At 39.2% G+C, this 18813-nt stretch overlaps 1 protein-coding gene across 3 annotated transcripts in view; it reads right to left on the bottom strand.

The window, feature by feature from the left end:
* The window catches only part of cntn3a.1 (contactin 3a, tandem duplicate 1), an 84980-nt gene that overhangs the window by 36175 nt on the left and 29992 nt on the right, over positions 1 to 18813 (bottom strand). For all 3 annotated transcript variants that reach the window (XR_014623556.1, XM_084366597.1, XM_084366598.1), the window contains exons 5-8: positions 17560 to 17655; positions 1932 to 2135; positions 1056 to 1158; positions 535 to 719 (exon numbers count right to left, since the gene is read on the bottom strand). Coding sequence is in view for 2 of the 3 variants with exons in the window: in XM_084366597.1 (XP_084222723.1) it covers positions 535 to 719; positions 1056 to 1158; positions 1932 to 2135; positions 17560 to 17655 (588 nt within the window). In the remaining variant the exon portion in view is untranslated. The remainder of the gene's footprint in view (positions 1 to 534; positions 720 to 1055; positions 1159 to 1931; positions 2136 to 17559; positions 17656 to 18813) is intronic.

Genomic DNA, 18813 nt, shown 5'->3' with positions numbered 1-18813 from the left:
TGATGCAAAAACTGCAAAATAATGGAGAGAGAATCCATAAAAGTCCTTCATCAAGGACCATTAAAAGCTTTCTCAGAATATGGGCCATAAGTCCAGTGTTGGTGAGGGAAAAATCACCTCTCCCTGAAAGGTGGTATAAATCTGTGCGCTGCAGCCCTGTGTTAGCCGCTGGCACAATAAAGAGCTTGTCAGAAATGAACTACTGGTAATAGGTTAATTTATTACCACATTTCACTGTATGATGCCGTTATATATGGGTTCTAATAAAAGCTACAGATTGCAGGACAACAAATTAAACTTTTTGCTAGACTCACAACAAAGCTGCACTTTTATTCTGCAATAGTTTCAATCAGGCTCGGCAGTGGCAGTGAACCTTTGAGGTCATGAATCAATGCGTAGATTCGGTAAAAGGCTATAAATGGATGCTGATGACTGACAAGTTGAAGGCATAAGATATGTTTTGCTCCCAAGACAAAAGGTGTGAAGTAAGGCATGTTTTAGATCAAAGTCAGTGAATACCATCCTCCTACTCACCATAGAAAGACAGCTTTCCTTTCACCGAGTTTCTTCCTCTGCTGTTTTCAGCCACACATTCATATATCCCCGCATCCTCCTGCTGGAAGTAAGGGATCTCTAAAACTCCGCTGGCTTTATTTATGTCCACCTTCCTGCCAAAAGTGGCTCCGTCCACTCTTCTCCAGCTGATAGTTGGCACAGGGCTAAAGGCGTGAAAATATAACACACAGCAAGGCCACAAAATGAAAAATACTCCTGTAGATGTGGGGATTTAGCCCAGCCATAGACACACATATGATACCACTGCGTCCTGAAAACACTGATAAAGCATGCCAATGTTTAATTAATCTGAAATTTAACTGGTGAGTCTGTCCTCTCTGCGTATTCTGGGTGTACAACACAAGGAGGAGTCATTAAAATGTGAAATGTTCTAGTCTGAAGATCACTGCACAGGGTTTTCACACATCGCCAATGCGGCTGTAATTGGGACACATAATAGTGGTGGTTATGACTGTGGTATAATACATAGTGATACATACTTTCCAAGTGCAAAACATTCCAGTTTAACAGTTGAGCTCTTAGCAACAGGGACGACTTCAGGGAACTGCACTTCGATCTTTGGCTCGTATTCGCCCATCACACCTAGAGTTACAAAGAGAAATGCAGAGATGATGCCACGCACGTCTGAGGGGAATTCTTTCAGCTCAGGGCTCGAAAAGGTCACAAAGAAACGAAATCAAAACAAAATTTAGGTCATGACTTTGTCAGAAAAAAGAAAATATAGCTTGTCTTCTCTATTTCTTTGAACAGAAATATACTGCATCCAAAGGCTATTTCCTATACGATACACTCCAGGCCTGTATTGGTGCTTTACATATCCACAAACATCTGCTAATCATGTTGATTGCGTCAACATGAAAAGAATCAACATGATTAGATGCAGCTGCTTGTTGCTTCATGAGGCTGACACCTGTCCCCCATGGCTCTCTTTTCCAAACCAGTCAGCCAGATAAAAGTCAACTTCAAAGAAAACTTTGATAATGTGATCGCCTACATTGGTTAACCAAGGACGTATTGAGCAGCGGAAACAGTCAGTCTAGTTTCTATTCATTCAAATCTCATACAACACAGAGGAATGATTCTTTCCCAAACCATCTTTGTCCAAAAAGAAGGAATGAACAAACTAACCAGCAAAAGTTTTCATTATGTAAGCCAAGTTAGAGATATAAATGAGCTCCAGATGCTGGCACAAGTTAGCCGACACCTCTGAAACATCTGACAACTTGTTAACTTGCAAGTCTACATCTAATTAAAGTCACTGCACCTGCAATTTAAAAGTTGCACTGCCTCAAATTTAGCTTTCGAAATCAGTCTGCCTCCACTACTGTGTAGTACATGGTGTAAAACTCTCATACCGTCAACCCGCAGCACTAGAGGAGTTGGTGGTCCTTGAACACTGCTTTTAGTGACCGTGTTTTTAACGACACAGGTGTAGTTGCCCACATCAGAAGGTTCCACTTTGGCAATGTACAGGTTGCCCGTCTTCTGGGACACAAATCGCCGCGTGTCCTGGATGACGTACGATGGGTACTCATTGAAGATCCACGTGAAGGTAAGCTCTGCGAACAAAGTCAGAGGCACAAAGGGCACGAGTCAAAACACATTTTGTATTTATAAATCATCTATAACCATGTACAGATAATGTGTGCTCATCAGCAGGCTCATCACTTCAGTGTGAGTGGATGCCTTCAGGGATAAAGCAATTAGTGGATTGGACTGAGTGCCAGCCTTCCATGATTAAAAACACAATTTATAATTGAGGAGCAATTACTCTTATTCACTGTTGGATAAATGCCCTAAATATGGACACGTTTCGAGGTTCACAGTGTTGGACTGATGATGCTGAGAGTATGAAAGATTGGCTTCACAACCATAGCATTAATGTTTAAATATTCCCTCTTGTGGTATATGTACTTCACTTCTAGGCAGGTTGTAAAAGTGAGGAGTGGGATTGTTATGGATGGCAACACTGGTTCTTTTATTAATGCACCGATGCACCCTTAAGCAAGGCATTTAAACACAGAATATGTAATTGTGCCACTGGGGCTTTGTTGATTTCTCTGTGTTTGAACACATTTCAGATAATAGAAATACATAGCTCAACAAATTATATAGCATCGGTCTAGACGTTTTTAGACATTTTTATGCAGATTATATAAACATTATACAGCAAATTCACTGTGTTGGCCAGTATTGAACATGGTTGCATGAATTATCATTGCAGGGAAAATAAGGTGGTGTAGCGATAAACTCCAGAGTTGTAAAAGCCTAACCACTTCTAGTGTCTTGGCATCTGGTAAGCCTTCAACCACACGAATGTATCACTCAAATCAGCCTTCTTGGATCACATTATATGTTTTTTCTCCAGTACCTCAAGCAGCACGCCCGCACCAAGGCAGTATTTGGTCTGCGACAGCCAAGGGCTGTAGTTTTGCTGGCAGGAAATTTCATGTAAATATGAGGAGAGCATTACACTTGCACTATGAATACTCACCGAGTGTAAATTAAGCTTAAAATAACATGTCTGTAATTGTATTGTATTATGCCCAGTTTTATTACATTTCGCATCTTTTTATTTCATGTACCCTCTTTTTTCATAGATCTTCTTGAGATTTATTACTTCATAAGAATTTATTTAAAAACACAGAGACAGTGGTTGCACATAAAAAAACAATGAGCATTTCCCTTAGTGGCTGTCATGTAGCAGCAGAGGACCTTAAATCAAGCTTTAAGCTGCAGATCCAGCATAAAGAAACTGCATAATGCCCAATAAAACCAATGTATTACAGCTCATGTTATTCAGTATGGTACTACCTAGTCTGCTATTCATCATCTATCATAACAAGCTTCTGGGAGAGACTCCCAGTACTATCAACCAAATAGAGTGCAGTCAGAGAGGGTATGCACTAACAATCAGCAGCATTATAAAAAAGGAATGATGGTGTTTTGACATATTGACATAAGGATAGATTGCTCTGGACCATATTGCATCCCTGTCCCAAAAGCAATCTTGGCCGTTGGTAAAAACTTGTCTAAGCGATGACTCGGCACTACAGTACAGGGAATAATTGAGACGTCAGTTGGACACTCATCTACTGACTCAGTATTCTTCACTTCTTCTCTTTAGGGGGCATGAGGATGTGTGGGCTTTGACATATTACTGCAAACCTTGCAAATCACAACGTGACACAGAATCGTGAGAACTTGTGAGGTGCATGTGAAGATGCTTCCTTTCATCAAGTACAAACTGGAGTGGGAGTTTTAATTATGTGGGTTAGAGTGGCAGAGGACAACCTGACCTTGTGATCATCCCAAGAACACAACATGAGACTGAAACTTGGCCCACATAGTGTAATCACACCTCTCTGTTTGTTTCCTGCTTTCCAATGCACCACATTTCTAAAGTTATAATCATCCAGCTCTCCTCCATTGTTGTTCATGAACGCCCGAACATCAGCAGCGTTAACGTCATGACATCAGTGTGAACGCCAATGCCGATAGGCTTTCGTACACAGCATCCCGCAAAAATTTCCAGCTTATATGTATGTGTGTATATAAAATTCAATCAATAGCATACAAAGTTTAACATTGCTGGTAGCTTTATACATTTGCTAACGACCTGGAGTTATTTACAGATGTGCTTTGGTAAATATATGAGATTTTGAACAATAATTTGGTTTAGATGTTTGTGTGTGAGTGTGCATATTGAGGCATGTGAGTCCTCCCCCTGCATCCATTTTCAACATGGCAGCCTGGTAAGAAACTTTCTTATTTAACAGCTAAACACTACACTGAAATATGTTTCTGAAAACATTTGAGGCATGAAATAGGCTGAATATTTCAGCAGAATATTGATTTGTATATGAGCCGCAGCATTGCCTAATTTTACACTTCAATTTGAGTTTTTGTGAGCAGAGTGCGTTCAGAGTGCCGTTTTCTTCCCCCAAAACTTCATTGAGTAAAAGTGTGCATTTGTTTTGGCCTGATGCTGGTGCTCCAGTGTGAAATTTAGTGGCAGGGAATGTCGTATTTCACCCTTACATGAGAAGTTTAGCAATTTGGAAATACAACTATTTGTGTTGTCGATATCACTATGAAGTCTATACAGTGAATATGAAGTTAGAGTTAGGAGAATAAAAGCTTGGATTAGCATAAAGACTGCTATTCAAAGGTACAAAATCTGCCTACATGCACTTTTCAAGTTCACTAATAAACATGTCTTGTTTGTTCAATTCTTACAAAAACTTTTTTTGCGGTTTTACAAGCAATTATGTGCTGAACTAGGTCTTGACCAGGAGCAGTGACTTTCTGGCATTATGACATTACAGTGAGGTTTCTGTTTAAATCACTTCACACAAGATACAAGAGCAATTGTTGAGCTTTAGAGGTTTGTTTAGGGATTTTTTTCCAATAGACATAGTCAGGCAAGCTGTTTCCCCCGTTTCCGGTCTGTATGCTAAGTTAAGCTGACCATCTTCTGCCTCCAGCATATCTGACAAATAGACTTGAGAGTGGACTTGGTCCTTTAATTGAAATCAACTAATATTTTCTAGTTGACTTAACGTAAATAGGTTAAAATTAAGTTACATTTTTTTCAAGTTAAACTAAAAAGTTTCTAGCTTATTATTATCAGACCACTTCAGAACTTATAAATACAAGTTGAATCATCTAATTAATATAATTTTCATACTAGCAGACTTCCCAGCATGCACTGTTGTTTAAGTGTTGGCTCAACTAAAGAATTCTATAGGAACTGAACTGTGAGTTACATTAACTAAAAAATGTATGTACAACTGAATCAATATCAAGTTTTCATGACCAGAAAAGTGTTTTTTACCTCAAATTACCTCAACATGCCTTCTTAAATTCATTCAATTTTTAAGGCAGTCCAGACAAACTTGTTTAAGTTAAATAAGTGTACACATGTGACGATAGAGTCAATTATTTTCATATCCCAAATCAGTCATAGTAAGCAACAGTGTTCATTCCCAAAGTTACTTACCAAAACCCAAAGCAACAAATTGAAATTATCATGCAGTAATAACGTGAGTAATGTGTGTACTTTTCCTCTTCTTCAACCTTTCATCCAGTCTGTTCAGTTACCTGTCTCACAATACCTTTACAATGAGTTTTGGATACTATGAATAATCTCAAACCTTTCATCCAATCAAGGTAATTCCCTCTCCAGTCTTAAACTCCATCCTCACATGTACAAAATCTCATCCGTACCATGACTCAGTTATTAAATGGACAATTATCAAGTGATCCTGCTTTATGAGTAACTAATATAATACACTGTATAAATACGTAGCCTAATTAATCCTTATTATCTTGTTTAATTATGTTTTTTGATACTGATGAGCATTAATTGTCACATGCCTTTTGTAGCAAACAGAAAAACAATTATTTCTTCAGAGGCACAAAATGACATCAATGGAGTATTATAGTATAAATTAGGTATTAAATCCAGTCCTTAGCTGGATATAAATACTAATATTTGGATGCAGCTCCTCAGAATTTCATGGAGGATATTACATTTACTCAACTTGTGGGGGTCATTCGTCCAGACAGTGAAAATAAACAGATAAATACTGATGTGATTAAATACGTGAGGGGACTTTCCACGTTTTAAGTTAGATTAGCAGTGTGGCTCTAGGGATGGTGATGTTGGTCTGCCAATTGGTCGTTCTACCGCTTTTGTCCCCACTGAGACATCTCAACAAATATTGGATGGATTGTCATGAATTCTGATTGGTTTTGAGGGTTGTAAGACCATAAAACATTTTGTCATCTCCAGTGTCTCCTCTTACTAAGAAGAGCAGAAGTCTGTTGACTCCCTGTGACAATAAACAAATCAACACCGTCTATGGGTGTTTTTGTACTCTCAGCACCTCAAAACACATGATGAGAATGCTAAATTATGACCACCATCATTTGAGAATGATGACACCATAATGAACATCTATGTTGGACTATGGCAGAAAAAACTCATTCTCATTCAACATCCTGACGTGAACGCATCTCTTTGTCTTTACAAACCTGAAAACAAACCTTGGATTATTAGAAATTTCAACATACCTATACTCTCACTTTTAGTAAGTACATCAGAAAGTGCTGAACTTTCTTTATTACAATGTTTTTTATTGAATGTGTCTTTGACTACAATAGATTTTATTGTGTGAGTAAGTGCACAGGTTGTATTTCTCTGTGTATCCATTGTCAACATAAGTCTGTATGTATGTTTCTGTCTTTCAGTCATTTGAGCTGATGCAGTCTATTGCTGCCTTTTACAGCCAAAACATGCCGACTGCAATACAGAACTCTGAGCAGCTCCTCCCTCAGTTGTGCAGGGACTTAGAGGTGCCCTGTACACCGCCATCAATGAGATAAACTCTCTCAAAGATGAAAACAAAGCTTTGAAGACTGAAATTGGCCAGCTGAAAAACAGCCAGGTGAAGGTGAGCCAGCTCCAGGAGGCTCTGAAAGAAAAAGAGGAAGTTCTCCAAAGGGCCAGAGAGACTGCCCGTGTGGAGACCCTGGACATGCTGGCTCGGACATCAGAGCAGTGGAGTAGGTGAGGTGATGCTTTGGAGGAGAGCCTCATCTCCAAAGCCAACCAGCTGCAGATAAGCTGCCTCAGATCATCACTTTACTTCCCAATAATGAGCTGTTGGATTCTAACAGCTTAACAGGAGCTCAACATCAAACTAATGCCGTGTTCAGACCAAACGGGACTTGAATTATTTGCACGACTGGATTAGATACAAAGTCGATACTAAAACGAGATTAGACGCGAGCTGAAAATATTGAACTCAAGTGAAATTTTTGCGTGATGCTGTGTACGAAAGCCTATCGGCATTGGCGTTCACACTGATGTCATGACGTTAACGCTGCTGATGTTCGGACGTTCATGAACAACAATGGAGGAGAGGATAATAATCTCTATTCTCTGCCATTTGTTGTGGACACCCAGAGCTGAACGGTAACACATCTACTCGTACCAAGACAGGACAAAGAAGGAGCTGTCGTGGAGGGAAGTGAGGGACAGCTACCTGGTAAGTTTTGGAAATACGTCTCAGCACAGCACAGCATAGCAGAACTCCATTCAGGGAACACGTATTTTTAAAGTTGTTTGCTTGTTGTCTGGCCGACAGACCTGATGAAGCATGAATTCAGGCTTTTTACAAGACAGCATTATGATTTTTGGAGTCCTTCTGATCCATCTATTGCAGTCAGATCACAGAGAAATCTGTTCATTTTGGGTTCATACTGATGTGGTTCGCAAAGATTTTCTTCACGTTTGGTCCGAACACAGCATAATGGAGCAGGTGGTGACGAGTAGGCAGGTGGGAGGTGAGCCAGTTTCAAGAGGTTAAAGAAAAAGACCAATTAAAAAAAAGGCAGGCCAGAAGCAGAGCTTACAAGGACACCCTGTACCAGCTGGCTCAGTTGGAAATACAGCTGAAGAGGAGTGAAGAGCAGTGGAGGAGAAGATGTGATGCTCTGGAGGTGAGCCTGGTCTCCAATATCAACCAGCTGCATTAACACTGCCTCAGATCATCACTTTTCCTCACAATAATGACCTGTTGGATTCTATCAGCTTGTGTTGAACTGGTTCAGAATCAGCTTTTGCATGTAAATTAAAAAAAAATACATACTGTTTTTTCAGAACATCACCTTCAAAATAAAGGTCCAGGAGGGGGGAACATGAAAGAGAAGGAGGAGATGGAGATAAGCGTAGAGATGGAAATGGAAGATAAAAACAGGAGCCATCAAAGAGAAAGAGAGAGGAAGGAAAAACTGTTGTGCATACTAAAATGTACAGCACAGAGGAGGAACCTGCCCTGGTTGAACTCAGGGAAGATATCAGTGTCCTTCCCCTGAAACCCCAACCTGCCCCCTCCCCCCTACCTACCTCACCCACCATCTTCCCCTTCCCTACCCTGTACCCCAACCCTCCTACCCAAACCCCTGAACCTCATCCTACCCTGACCCGCTCCTTAACACAATTCCTCCGGCCTTCATCCCTCTCCTGCACCCATCTCATCCCATAATCATAATAAAATAAAAATAATTAAAATACCAAAAACTGATTACATCTTTTTCCATTTCATTTTTTTCTCTGCTTTCTCTGACGACTGGAAGTAGTTTCATGGTGAGCAACAGCAGGATAGATACTGTTCCTAAGGGTCTTAGGGTCTGTATTTCTTAACTCCCCCCATCTGTTTATTCAGAATCACACACACTGCTATGGCAAAGGTGCCGCATGAAGATGCTGCGGCCGGTAGCTCCTCCGAATGATGCTATATTTGTATTTTTTTTAACTGTGATTTTCTCGATTTTGTTGCTGAAACATGTATTACCTGTAGTACTGTCATCATCATTGGAGAAGAGAGCGGGTGTTTTGGATTAAGAGCATCAGACTTTGAGACCATCACAGCCCACGGCATCTTTCAACCATCCAGCCTAACCGGCAGGACCGCCCCAAGTAGAAAGAGAGTCAGACTAAGAGCCATGCTAATCCAGTTTGGTTTAAGGCTGCTCCTGGCTAATGTCTGGTAGCAGGACAAGGAAATGGAGAAATGGGACAAATGGACTGGCAAAACAATGTGAAATCAGAGACTGTTATGCCCACAGAGACATGTCTCCGACACAATCAGTTATCAAGTGTTTATGTGCATTTGTGTATAAATAACTGTATATATGTTCTGTAATTTGTGTAGCATGAAGGTGTTTACAAACCTTCATTTCATTATATAACCCTGTTTTGTATAATGATGAAAAAATAACCTTGTACCTTGTACCATGAACTGAGCTCCATCCTGGTCACAATGACTTGCGTCAACCATAACTTCTTTGCTTGAACCATCGGCCCCACAGAGAGCACAGCTGTAATATCCTCTCTCCCCTAAATAATATATCCCAGCTCTCATCCTGATGACTTCATCTATATTTAATGTCTGTTTTTGAAACAATAACTTCCAATAGTGCAAGCAACAAGCTGGAACAGCAGCAAATAAGAGGTTACTAATTGGTTAGTTAAAGATTCATGGTGAGAAACAGGAAGCAGGAAATAGGAAGTGGAAAGCGCCAATGGTTGTATTTGATGATTTGACTTGAGAGCCCTGTGCGGATGGGCGGTAATGGAATAATGCAATCATGACTGACAGTGAGTGGCAGATTTTCATTGTGGGTCCATTTAGCCCTTGTATAATGAACAGGCAGCATCAATTCCCCCTTAATGATCTGAGAGCAGGGCAGAGAAATGGAACATGACAGGCCAAGGACATACTGAATCCAGAGTGGGTTTTTGCACAAGTGTGTTGTATCAAAGTAAAGTGTATGCACAACTTGTGTCAAAGTTGGTACTCGCAAGACTCTTCCCTAGACAGTAACAGCCATTATCCAGGGCTACCTATCTGTATTCATAACACACAACAAGTTCACTCTATGAAATGGCTTAGGTCACGCACATGGGAAAAATCCCTGCGAGCTATGTGTGTTGTCGCTGGCCAGCAAGCAGCCTCTGTTTTGAGGTAGATGCACTGCATAGAGAGAACAAGTGATTTCAGCCTTGAGTAAATCTAAAAGGCCGGTTTCCATTAGTGAAAGGAGGTCAGATGCATTAGGTCCTGGACTCACCGCAGCCATTCAGACTCTCTCAAAGCAAAGGAAGGCACAGACCGATATCTAATGCAAATACAGTACAGCGTGGTGGAACAACACCGCTGCAGCTCCTCTCAGATGTATGACAATATTTTGGTCAGCAGGACTTTAAGCCGCCTTACAGTTTTAGGACATCCTGGCTGCACCCAACAGATTCCTGCTGCTGTCTGGAGGGTTTTGACGCATCGTTAAAATGAAATAATGGCTTCCTGAATCATGCATGGGATATTGAAATCCTTTAAAGGGGAGATGAGGCAGATCCTTGTCTAAGGCTGTATTGTGCTGATCATGAATTATGTCCTGTCACCCTTTATGAGAGCATGTTTCTCACTTCTCCAACACTGAGAGTCTATTTAAACACCAGTCTGGTGTTTCAGACGTGCAACAATACAGCTATAGTGCTGTAAATTTCTCTGACATTATTCATGTATTTCTCACACATTTTTTATGTAGCCATGTCATTTGAAGTAATATGTCTTGCATTTGCGAGGATCTTTTCAATCTTTATGTTCTTATATGAGTTTAAATGGTCTCTTTGTGACAATATTCAGTAAAATTTCTCTATTGAACCTAGTCCAGCTCTTCTTGTATTGAGGATGTGTTTGACCATATGATCCTCGAGATGAGATGTGCCCTCAATGTCACTCATGTTTTGTCTTGTTTTGTTCAGCCAATTAATTTTGTTGTTATTTTGGACTTTGTCTAATTGATTTCGCTTGTTGTCTTGTTAACGTTGTTCTGTCATTTGTGGGTTATATGCAGTTGTTCAAGTGTTTGATTTTGAAAAACCAAAATAAAATATCATAAAGTTAAGCTTAAAATAAAACTGCATTTATCAAAATACATACATGGCTAGATATCAAAACATTTTTCTGAAGATACATTCAGCTGTCTATTGTCACTTGTATATATAAAGTTGGTTAGGAAAATTATTCTCTATTTCAAAAAAACCTTTCCTGCGATTTATGCTTGCATTGATGTTGCTTTATACATTTACTTTTCTTCATACATTTCTTTTTCGGGCCTCAACTATCAATCATTTATTTTAAAAAAAGGACTTTCTGTTATTCTTATTCTGCTGTGACAAAGAACGTATTATCTTTGGATTTTGGACAGTCGCTTGCACAAAACCATGTTTCAAAATGTCATCATTGGGTCAAATGGCTTGTGAGGGACCTTTTGTCACAATTTGCCTACAGACCATGATCGTATAAATCATTTTTAGGTCAAAAATAATTGTCAGCTGAAGCCCTCTTTTTCTTAAAAAGAAATGACTGGATGAAACTGCTCACATACGTATTGCCATTCATATTTTTAGTCTATGAAACGACTGAATGAGGACAAGAAAATGACTTGTGTGTGGGTGCACGTGTATGCATGAATGTGTGAGCATGTAACTATAACTAGACGGCGTATATCATTATTACAGCAGATATGGTCAGGCTAGCCCTTCAGTAAAGACGTTGGAAATGATTCATCCAAAAGCCCATCACGGCATCCTCAACATCTCCATCAATGGGCATAATCTACAATGACAGCTGCTGAAAATATTGTCAGAAAATGTATCATTCCGAGCACTGTGCTATGTCTCCAGAGAGCAGCTATGATCCATCAAAACAAGAAGGAGTGAAGAGGCTGCTGGTGTAAATGAAAGCAGTTTGTACATTACTGGTCAGCTGGAAAAAAGCGTGCTCTGGCTGTGTTTATTTGATACGAGCAAAACAGCAGGGAAGCAAACTGACCCGGTTTGAATGAATTATACCCAGATTAGCAATGAATTATCATTCAGCCAAATAAAACTGTCTTTGACAGTTTGAGAGCATTAATGATGCAGACTGGGTTTTCAGCATCCAAGTATTTCATTGTATTGTATCAGAAGTTGGTTTCATTTGTGACGAGTTCTGAATTCTAAACTAAATTTATCTCCGTCTCTATAAAACACTGTAATCTCTCTTCTTCTTCTTGGCATCACCAAGTCGAAGGAATCAATTTTACTTTATAAATTAACTCTACTTTTTCCCCAACACAGTTTATATGTAAACACGTTAAATACATGTAAAAATGCTCATTTTAAGTAACACAGTGGATCAGTTGATGGTATGCCGTCATAGATTGGTCCTGAAAAAGGACGTATGAATGCATTTGACATGCTCATAAAACCACAATATTTAATTTGGCTAATCTTGTGTAAAATAAATATAAGTGTCATGTTATAGTAATGATGCCTTCAGTTTTTATATCACTTTCTGCTGCCATTTCTGATTTGAGGATATTAGAAGAAAACAACTTAATATCTCTGACAAAGTGGGTGAGACTTCACCATATGTGACATTTACACTTATGTGTTTACAATCATGCTTGTTATTTGTATTAGCTAGAGTTCAACATTTACTCTGTTGCAGTTCAAACAATTTCCATCCCTGGTTTGTTAATTAGTTACATTTCATTGTCTGATTATCTATTGATTTTGTTAGTTGTCAAACATTAGTAGAGTCCGACCGCTACTAAAAATTCCACATAGTCTTGGTCGATAATATCGCCCATCCGATATATCAGTCTAATGCTGGTTAGAATTCTTTTGTTTTTTAAGTAATTGAAGAGGTGATTATGCAAGATGGTGAGAAATGTTGTACTGATAATATTTACCAACAAGTAAAATAGTGTCAGAAATGTGCATGTAGGTATGAGACAACTCTGAGAGACATGTGGCTCTGTCTTGGCTAATAGTTCAGCAGACTGGAGGGCTTATTGAACGAACAATGTCAGTGGACCAGTGTGTGTGTGATATTGAGGTTAAACTTATTGAGTTTGTCCAGTGTTTTTTTCCTTAACACTATCGTCACACATGTACTCTGCTTGCAGAAGTGTAAATATAACTTTTTTAGACATCATTAGTGAGTGCCTTACTTGAGTCTGCCTCCTACCACCTTCCTTGATCCTCTGACCAGGCTTCCTCACAATATCATAAAATGACTGGGCCAACATTTACATACGTGTGATAAGTCAAAGGGGAACTGTAGCAAAACAAGCAGCAACAGTAATTGCTACCAAGTGTGCTTAAACATAAATCTGTTATCAAATCTAAATTATAATATATTATTACCATGTAATGAGAGGAAGCATACACTCCGATAATAATGTGAGTTTATGTAGCTCAATGGCATTAAAAGTTCAATGTTCGTGTTTTCTCAGCGTCCTAGATAATAAAATGATGATGGCAAAACACTCAACAGGGCTACAGATTTTATGTAAGTGTGGATGTAGTTATCATTCCTTTTTAAGAGCAGGTAAAGGTTTCGTATCAGACTGGATGTGACAGATATGGGCCAGGTGCAATGTAACAGTGTTGGTTACTGACAACAACCCCTCCAGGACTCTAGTCCCAAATGATCAGTGTCATGTTGGAGGCAGTCCAAAGGGAGTTTGCAGTCTAAATAAAATAGAATACATTTTGGTAGCAAATGACAGACAAGACAAACATGAATTATTGAACAGAGTTATTGAATAAGTCCATTAACATTTCCCTGAAGACAAAAACATCAACACCCAAATATTGAATTTCCAATGATTTAGTCAAATTTTTTACCCAAACATACTGTCGCATACAGCTCGGTAAACATCTGGGAAGTGTGATGTTGTCAAATATGCAAGATCGCACGCACAACAAAGCAGTTGAAGTTCTTTAGCAAAGTGCAACATCAGAAGCCGGGGGAGTCTCCTGAATGTTATGGAAATGAGTTTACAAAGAGAGATGTTATATTTTTAATCCTAATTTAAATAGAACACTGTCCTGAAATCCCCTTATTGCACCAGAGTATAGCAGCGAAAGATGACAAAGAATATAGAAAACCCCTGCTGGTTTAACCATCTGTTAGTTAAAGGGTATGAAAGAAGAAAAAGCCGTGCCAGTGACAGGGCAACACACCATGTGTGAGAAAAATCTATCGTGGAGATGATTCACATGATTAGACAAGGTGAGTTTCAAAGGGTGTTTAAATGACACATAGACTGTGCGGTTTCTCACAGGGGGAAGGTTCCCACCTGCTGTTAACGTAAATAAAATGTGGTTTATTATCAGATGAGTTTCCACGCTTTAAAATGCGGATGTGATGTTCACATTTTAAGCATTATGACCTCTTGTCAAGGTCATTCAACACTTCAGGTCCTTTCCAGCACCTCTGAATAATACTTGAACATGCGAGTATAAGTGAGTGCCTAAAGTCAAAACTTCCCTTGGCCAAAAAACTATAACTATTGGACCTGTCATGCAACACATGTGACTTTATTAACTTATGCAACAAACCTGTCATTCTGCGCTCACATAATTGCCAACAGGAACAAACCTGGACATTTGGCACGCAAGTAATTTCTGATTTATAATTGTCTGTCTGGCAACATGTACCTGGCACATCCTGCTAAATAAAGTTTTAATTAAGATTAGATCATCACATTTTAATCTATATTTTCTGACAATTTGCCAAGGAGTGCTCTCACACCATGGGGATATGAAATAAACAAATTAATCTCTAGCTCTGAATAGAAACTTGCAGTAGATATTGAACACTCACACTTTGTACCCCTGTACCTCCACTGAGAGTGACGTAACCTTCTAGAACAGATCAAACAATGCTGCAACAACTGTATAAAACATTTAAATTGTTTACAATATACAGGACATAGCCACAGTATTCATAACATGAAAGCCTTGAATTAAACAGTGTAACCTACACTGACTTCAGCATTCATTACATGAAACAATCCCCATTATTTTCATGACTCAAGGGTGACTTAAAGGTTACACATTAAACTATATCGACACATTTCCAAGTGAATAAATGAGTTGTTGTTTACTGAATTTCTCCCCCCTTTTCTGACTGGCTTGCAAATAGCCTGCTTGCAGCCTGTGTGTGTGTGTAATATGCGCAAATTGCCCAAAAGGATTTGGCATGTGAAATCTATCCAAGGAGAAGTCAATCAATGTCGACTCATTTCTGCGCTCATCGCTAAAATGCTGCCTAACCCGGAAGGTTGTCCGGGGACTACACTCCCCGTCAATGCACTCGCATAAAGGACGCAATCTTCCTCTTCCAAATTATAAGCATTAGTCTGGTGCCTGCAGGATTGCCTTCACAACAGACAGTTCACCAAGCTTCTCGGCTAAAAACTAGACAGAATTTTGCATAAGGCCTGTCTCAGGACTAAATCAGTGTTTCTCTACAAATACTCAACATGCATTAATATTTTTAATATTTTAAGACACTTTCACTACACTGCTACTATAGCCCAACAATCCTGACAAGGTTGCTGCTTTGTTTGTTCCTGTTTGGAGTGTGTGTTGGACACCTTGCACCAGGGGATGAGTCCGGCATTACAATGCGTGGCTGCCAAATGTAAGCATATGGCTCATTGTTCCAGCTTATTATGTCAACACAAGGTGAGACGTCTCATTATAACATATACAGGGCAAAGCACTACGAATGTAGGCCCATTGTTAGGTTTGCAAGCGACTGTGTGATGAAAAAAACAACAACGAAAAAAAACACCTCATTGTACTCTAATTGCAGCAGCTGCACTGCGGGGTTTCCCCCAACAGCAGCAGCAGCAGCAGCTCATGAATTAGTCGACTAAAGTTTACCAGACAATAGTTTGTTTCACTATGTTCTCATAAGATCCAGCAGCTGAAGCTTTAGTACACATTAGGGCTGGGTAATATATTCATGTTATATTGTTACTGTGACATGAGACTATATATCATCTTCGATTTTGGATAAAATGTTATCTTGATGGCATCAGTCTTCCTGGTTTTGAAGCCTGCATTACATTAAAGTGATGTCATTTTCTGAACTTATCAGACTGTCTCATGTCTAATATTTGCCTTTACCCATTTATTCATTATATTCATATTACTGATGATTATTTATCAAACATCTTATTGTCCAATCCTAGGGTTTATGAAGTGCTGTTGAGGAGACAACATAATTACATATAAATGATACAATTTATGTTCAGTACAATGTGTAACTCTTATGAATTACATGAGGCAATACTTACTTCACACATGTAAAACCAGCTACCTCAATGACTAGTTTTGTCAGTTTGCTTGCAATCATTACTTTGGGCAACACAATTGAGAATGATCAAATCGTCATGATATGATTCTACTATTACTTGATAAGTGATAATATTTAATAATTGCTCATCCTTAACCAGTAGAAATACAGTACAAACAATAACAATAATAATAATAATAACAATAATAATAATAATAATAGTAAAAGCAGCTGTTTGAGAAAGCAACCCTCATATTACACCCTGATTCTGCATTCAGAGTCAATTGGAAATACCAGTCTGTTGAATTTCAATCATTTTCATGTGACATACCAGAAGAGACTGTCATAAAATACAGAGCCAATGTATCTTCAAACAAAAATGTGAGTGAGAAGGATAATTTGGTGTAAAGTAGCTCTTTAAAACTGATCTTTAAAACTAAAGACATCCCTCCCACCACCTGCTGTGTGCACTATGTTACAGTACATCCTGATTTTCCAACAGTGGAGAATTACATTCAGCCATGCCGGCTGGCAGAGCAAAAAACACATCTCCAGACCCCTGTGTAGGAGTTAATAGCATTGGATGCTAACTCCCATTGATAATGCCATGGATGCAAAGGGCTGATGAGACGCAGACAAAGCACCTTCAGAGAGAAGCTCTATTACTCAGCCTGGCAGGGCCCCAGCCACAGACAGCCTCTTCAGTCTGCATGCCAAAGTTTCTCCTCGCCCCCATTGAAAATCAGGCTGACAGGCCAGAGTGTCCCAAAGTAAAAATGACTCACTCCACTGACCTCAACAACACAAACAAACAACCAGGAGAACTGAGGGGGAGAGCACAAACATGACTTCCACTTTGTACAGATAAACACGCAGTAGATTAGCAATCAGACAAAGTGATACCACACCATGACGATGTTTCTGTGTAAAGTAGTATTTGTTCAACTGGAGCACAAATAACTGATTGCGTAAGCTAGCGATTAAAATAAATGTCTTCAAATTAGGGCAGCAACTTAAGATTATTTTTATTATCAAATGAATTTGATCATTTAACCAATTCTATTACTATGAATCTATGAATGAATCGACTGTCAGAACGGTGAAAATGTCGATCAGTGATCAGTGATCAGCTTTACAAATCATAAAATGACGTCCTATCAAAATATTCTGATTTATTTACTAGGCTAGTGAACTACTAATCTTTAAATAGATTTATCGCTGCAGCTCGACTTCACATGGCAGCAAACATCAGAATTATCCATCTTACCTCCAGAGTGGGGTGGTGGGCCACACAGTAAGACCACTCCTTGACCTTCACGAACCCTCACTGGACTTCTTCTCTGGGTCTTGAAGTTCTCCAGGTCTGTTTACCACAACACAAAAGCAATAAACCAAAATAATCAACTCACTTTTCAACAATGCCATAAGCACACAGGAAGCAAACAGATCGTGCACACAACACGCCATATCTGCGGTTGCTCAATAATTTCATATCTGGCTGCAGACCAGAGTTTCACAGAGCCCACGCGGTGTTTGCATAAATGCAGAAAGGTGCTGTAAAGTCCTAAACACTTCTGACAGGAGCAGAAAGCAATTCCTCAAGTATAAGTCACACATGAGTGAATTTAATTGGAACTGCGTATTGTTATCACTTTCTGTGTTTCATCCACTGCACACAGACCAGCAACAATTAAACGACTAAGACTGAAACATCATTTGTATGGAGACCGATTACTTGTTGACAACCTGCTGAGAAAAAGAAAATAGAGACAGCAATTCATGAACACTTTGCCTTTTCTAGCCTGCTGTGGCTCTTGGAGATATCGTAGGCAGTGCAGTCAAATATGCGGCTGCCATATAATGACATAATCAAGACTGAATTCAGAAACAGAGAAGAAGAATGCAAAACTGACACCTCCTGTGTACAAGCACAGCAGGGTGAGTCTCTGCATAATAAATGCCATACGTGATCTTTGCAGGCCTTGTGACTAATGGAAAAATGCATCCAGCAGAACAGTATTGTATTATTACAACTGAAGGCATCTTTTTTTTAATTTGCTTCACAAATGATTCACTGGAATGCTGCTGTATGACTTCACAAATGAATTAGCAGATCATTAAGTTCTTTTCATATTTGGCACGTAAAAATCGTGCAGGTGCTTCAGTAGCCAATTCTCAATCTCTGCCTGATCCATGAATAACAGTCACATAAAGCCTCTCTGTGCATGAACAGATACAGCACAGTTAGGGTCCCTCAGGACCAGCAAGCCAATCTTCAGTTCCCTCTAGATGTGCTCAAACTCCTAAACAAATTTGAGAAATGTATAAATGTTATCTTTTTTATGCTGTGTATGCAAGAAATGTTTGTAAAAGTGGTTATTATTAGCCCTTTGATGATGTTCATGTCAAATCTTGTGTTTAACTTTACCTGACATTACATCTTCAAGTCTTTATGTCATGCTTAACTTCCTGTTAATCATTGTAAAAAATAAATAAAACAAATCTGGCTTTTACAGATAAA

This window comes from Pagrus pagrus (assembly GCF_965226575.1).
Source record: "Pagrus pagrus genome assembly, chromosome: 11".
Lineage (NCBI taxonomy): Eukaryota > Metazoa > Chordata > Actinopteri > Spariformes > Sparidae > Pagrus > Pagrus pagrus.
This window is presented reverse-complemented; position numbering and strand designations above follow the sequence as displayed.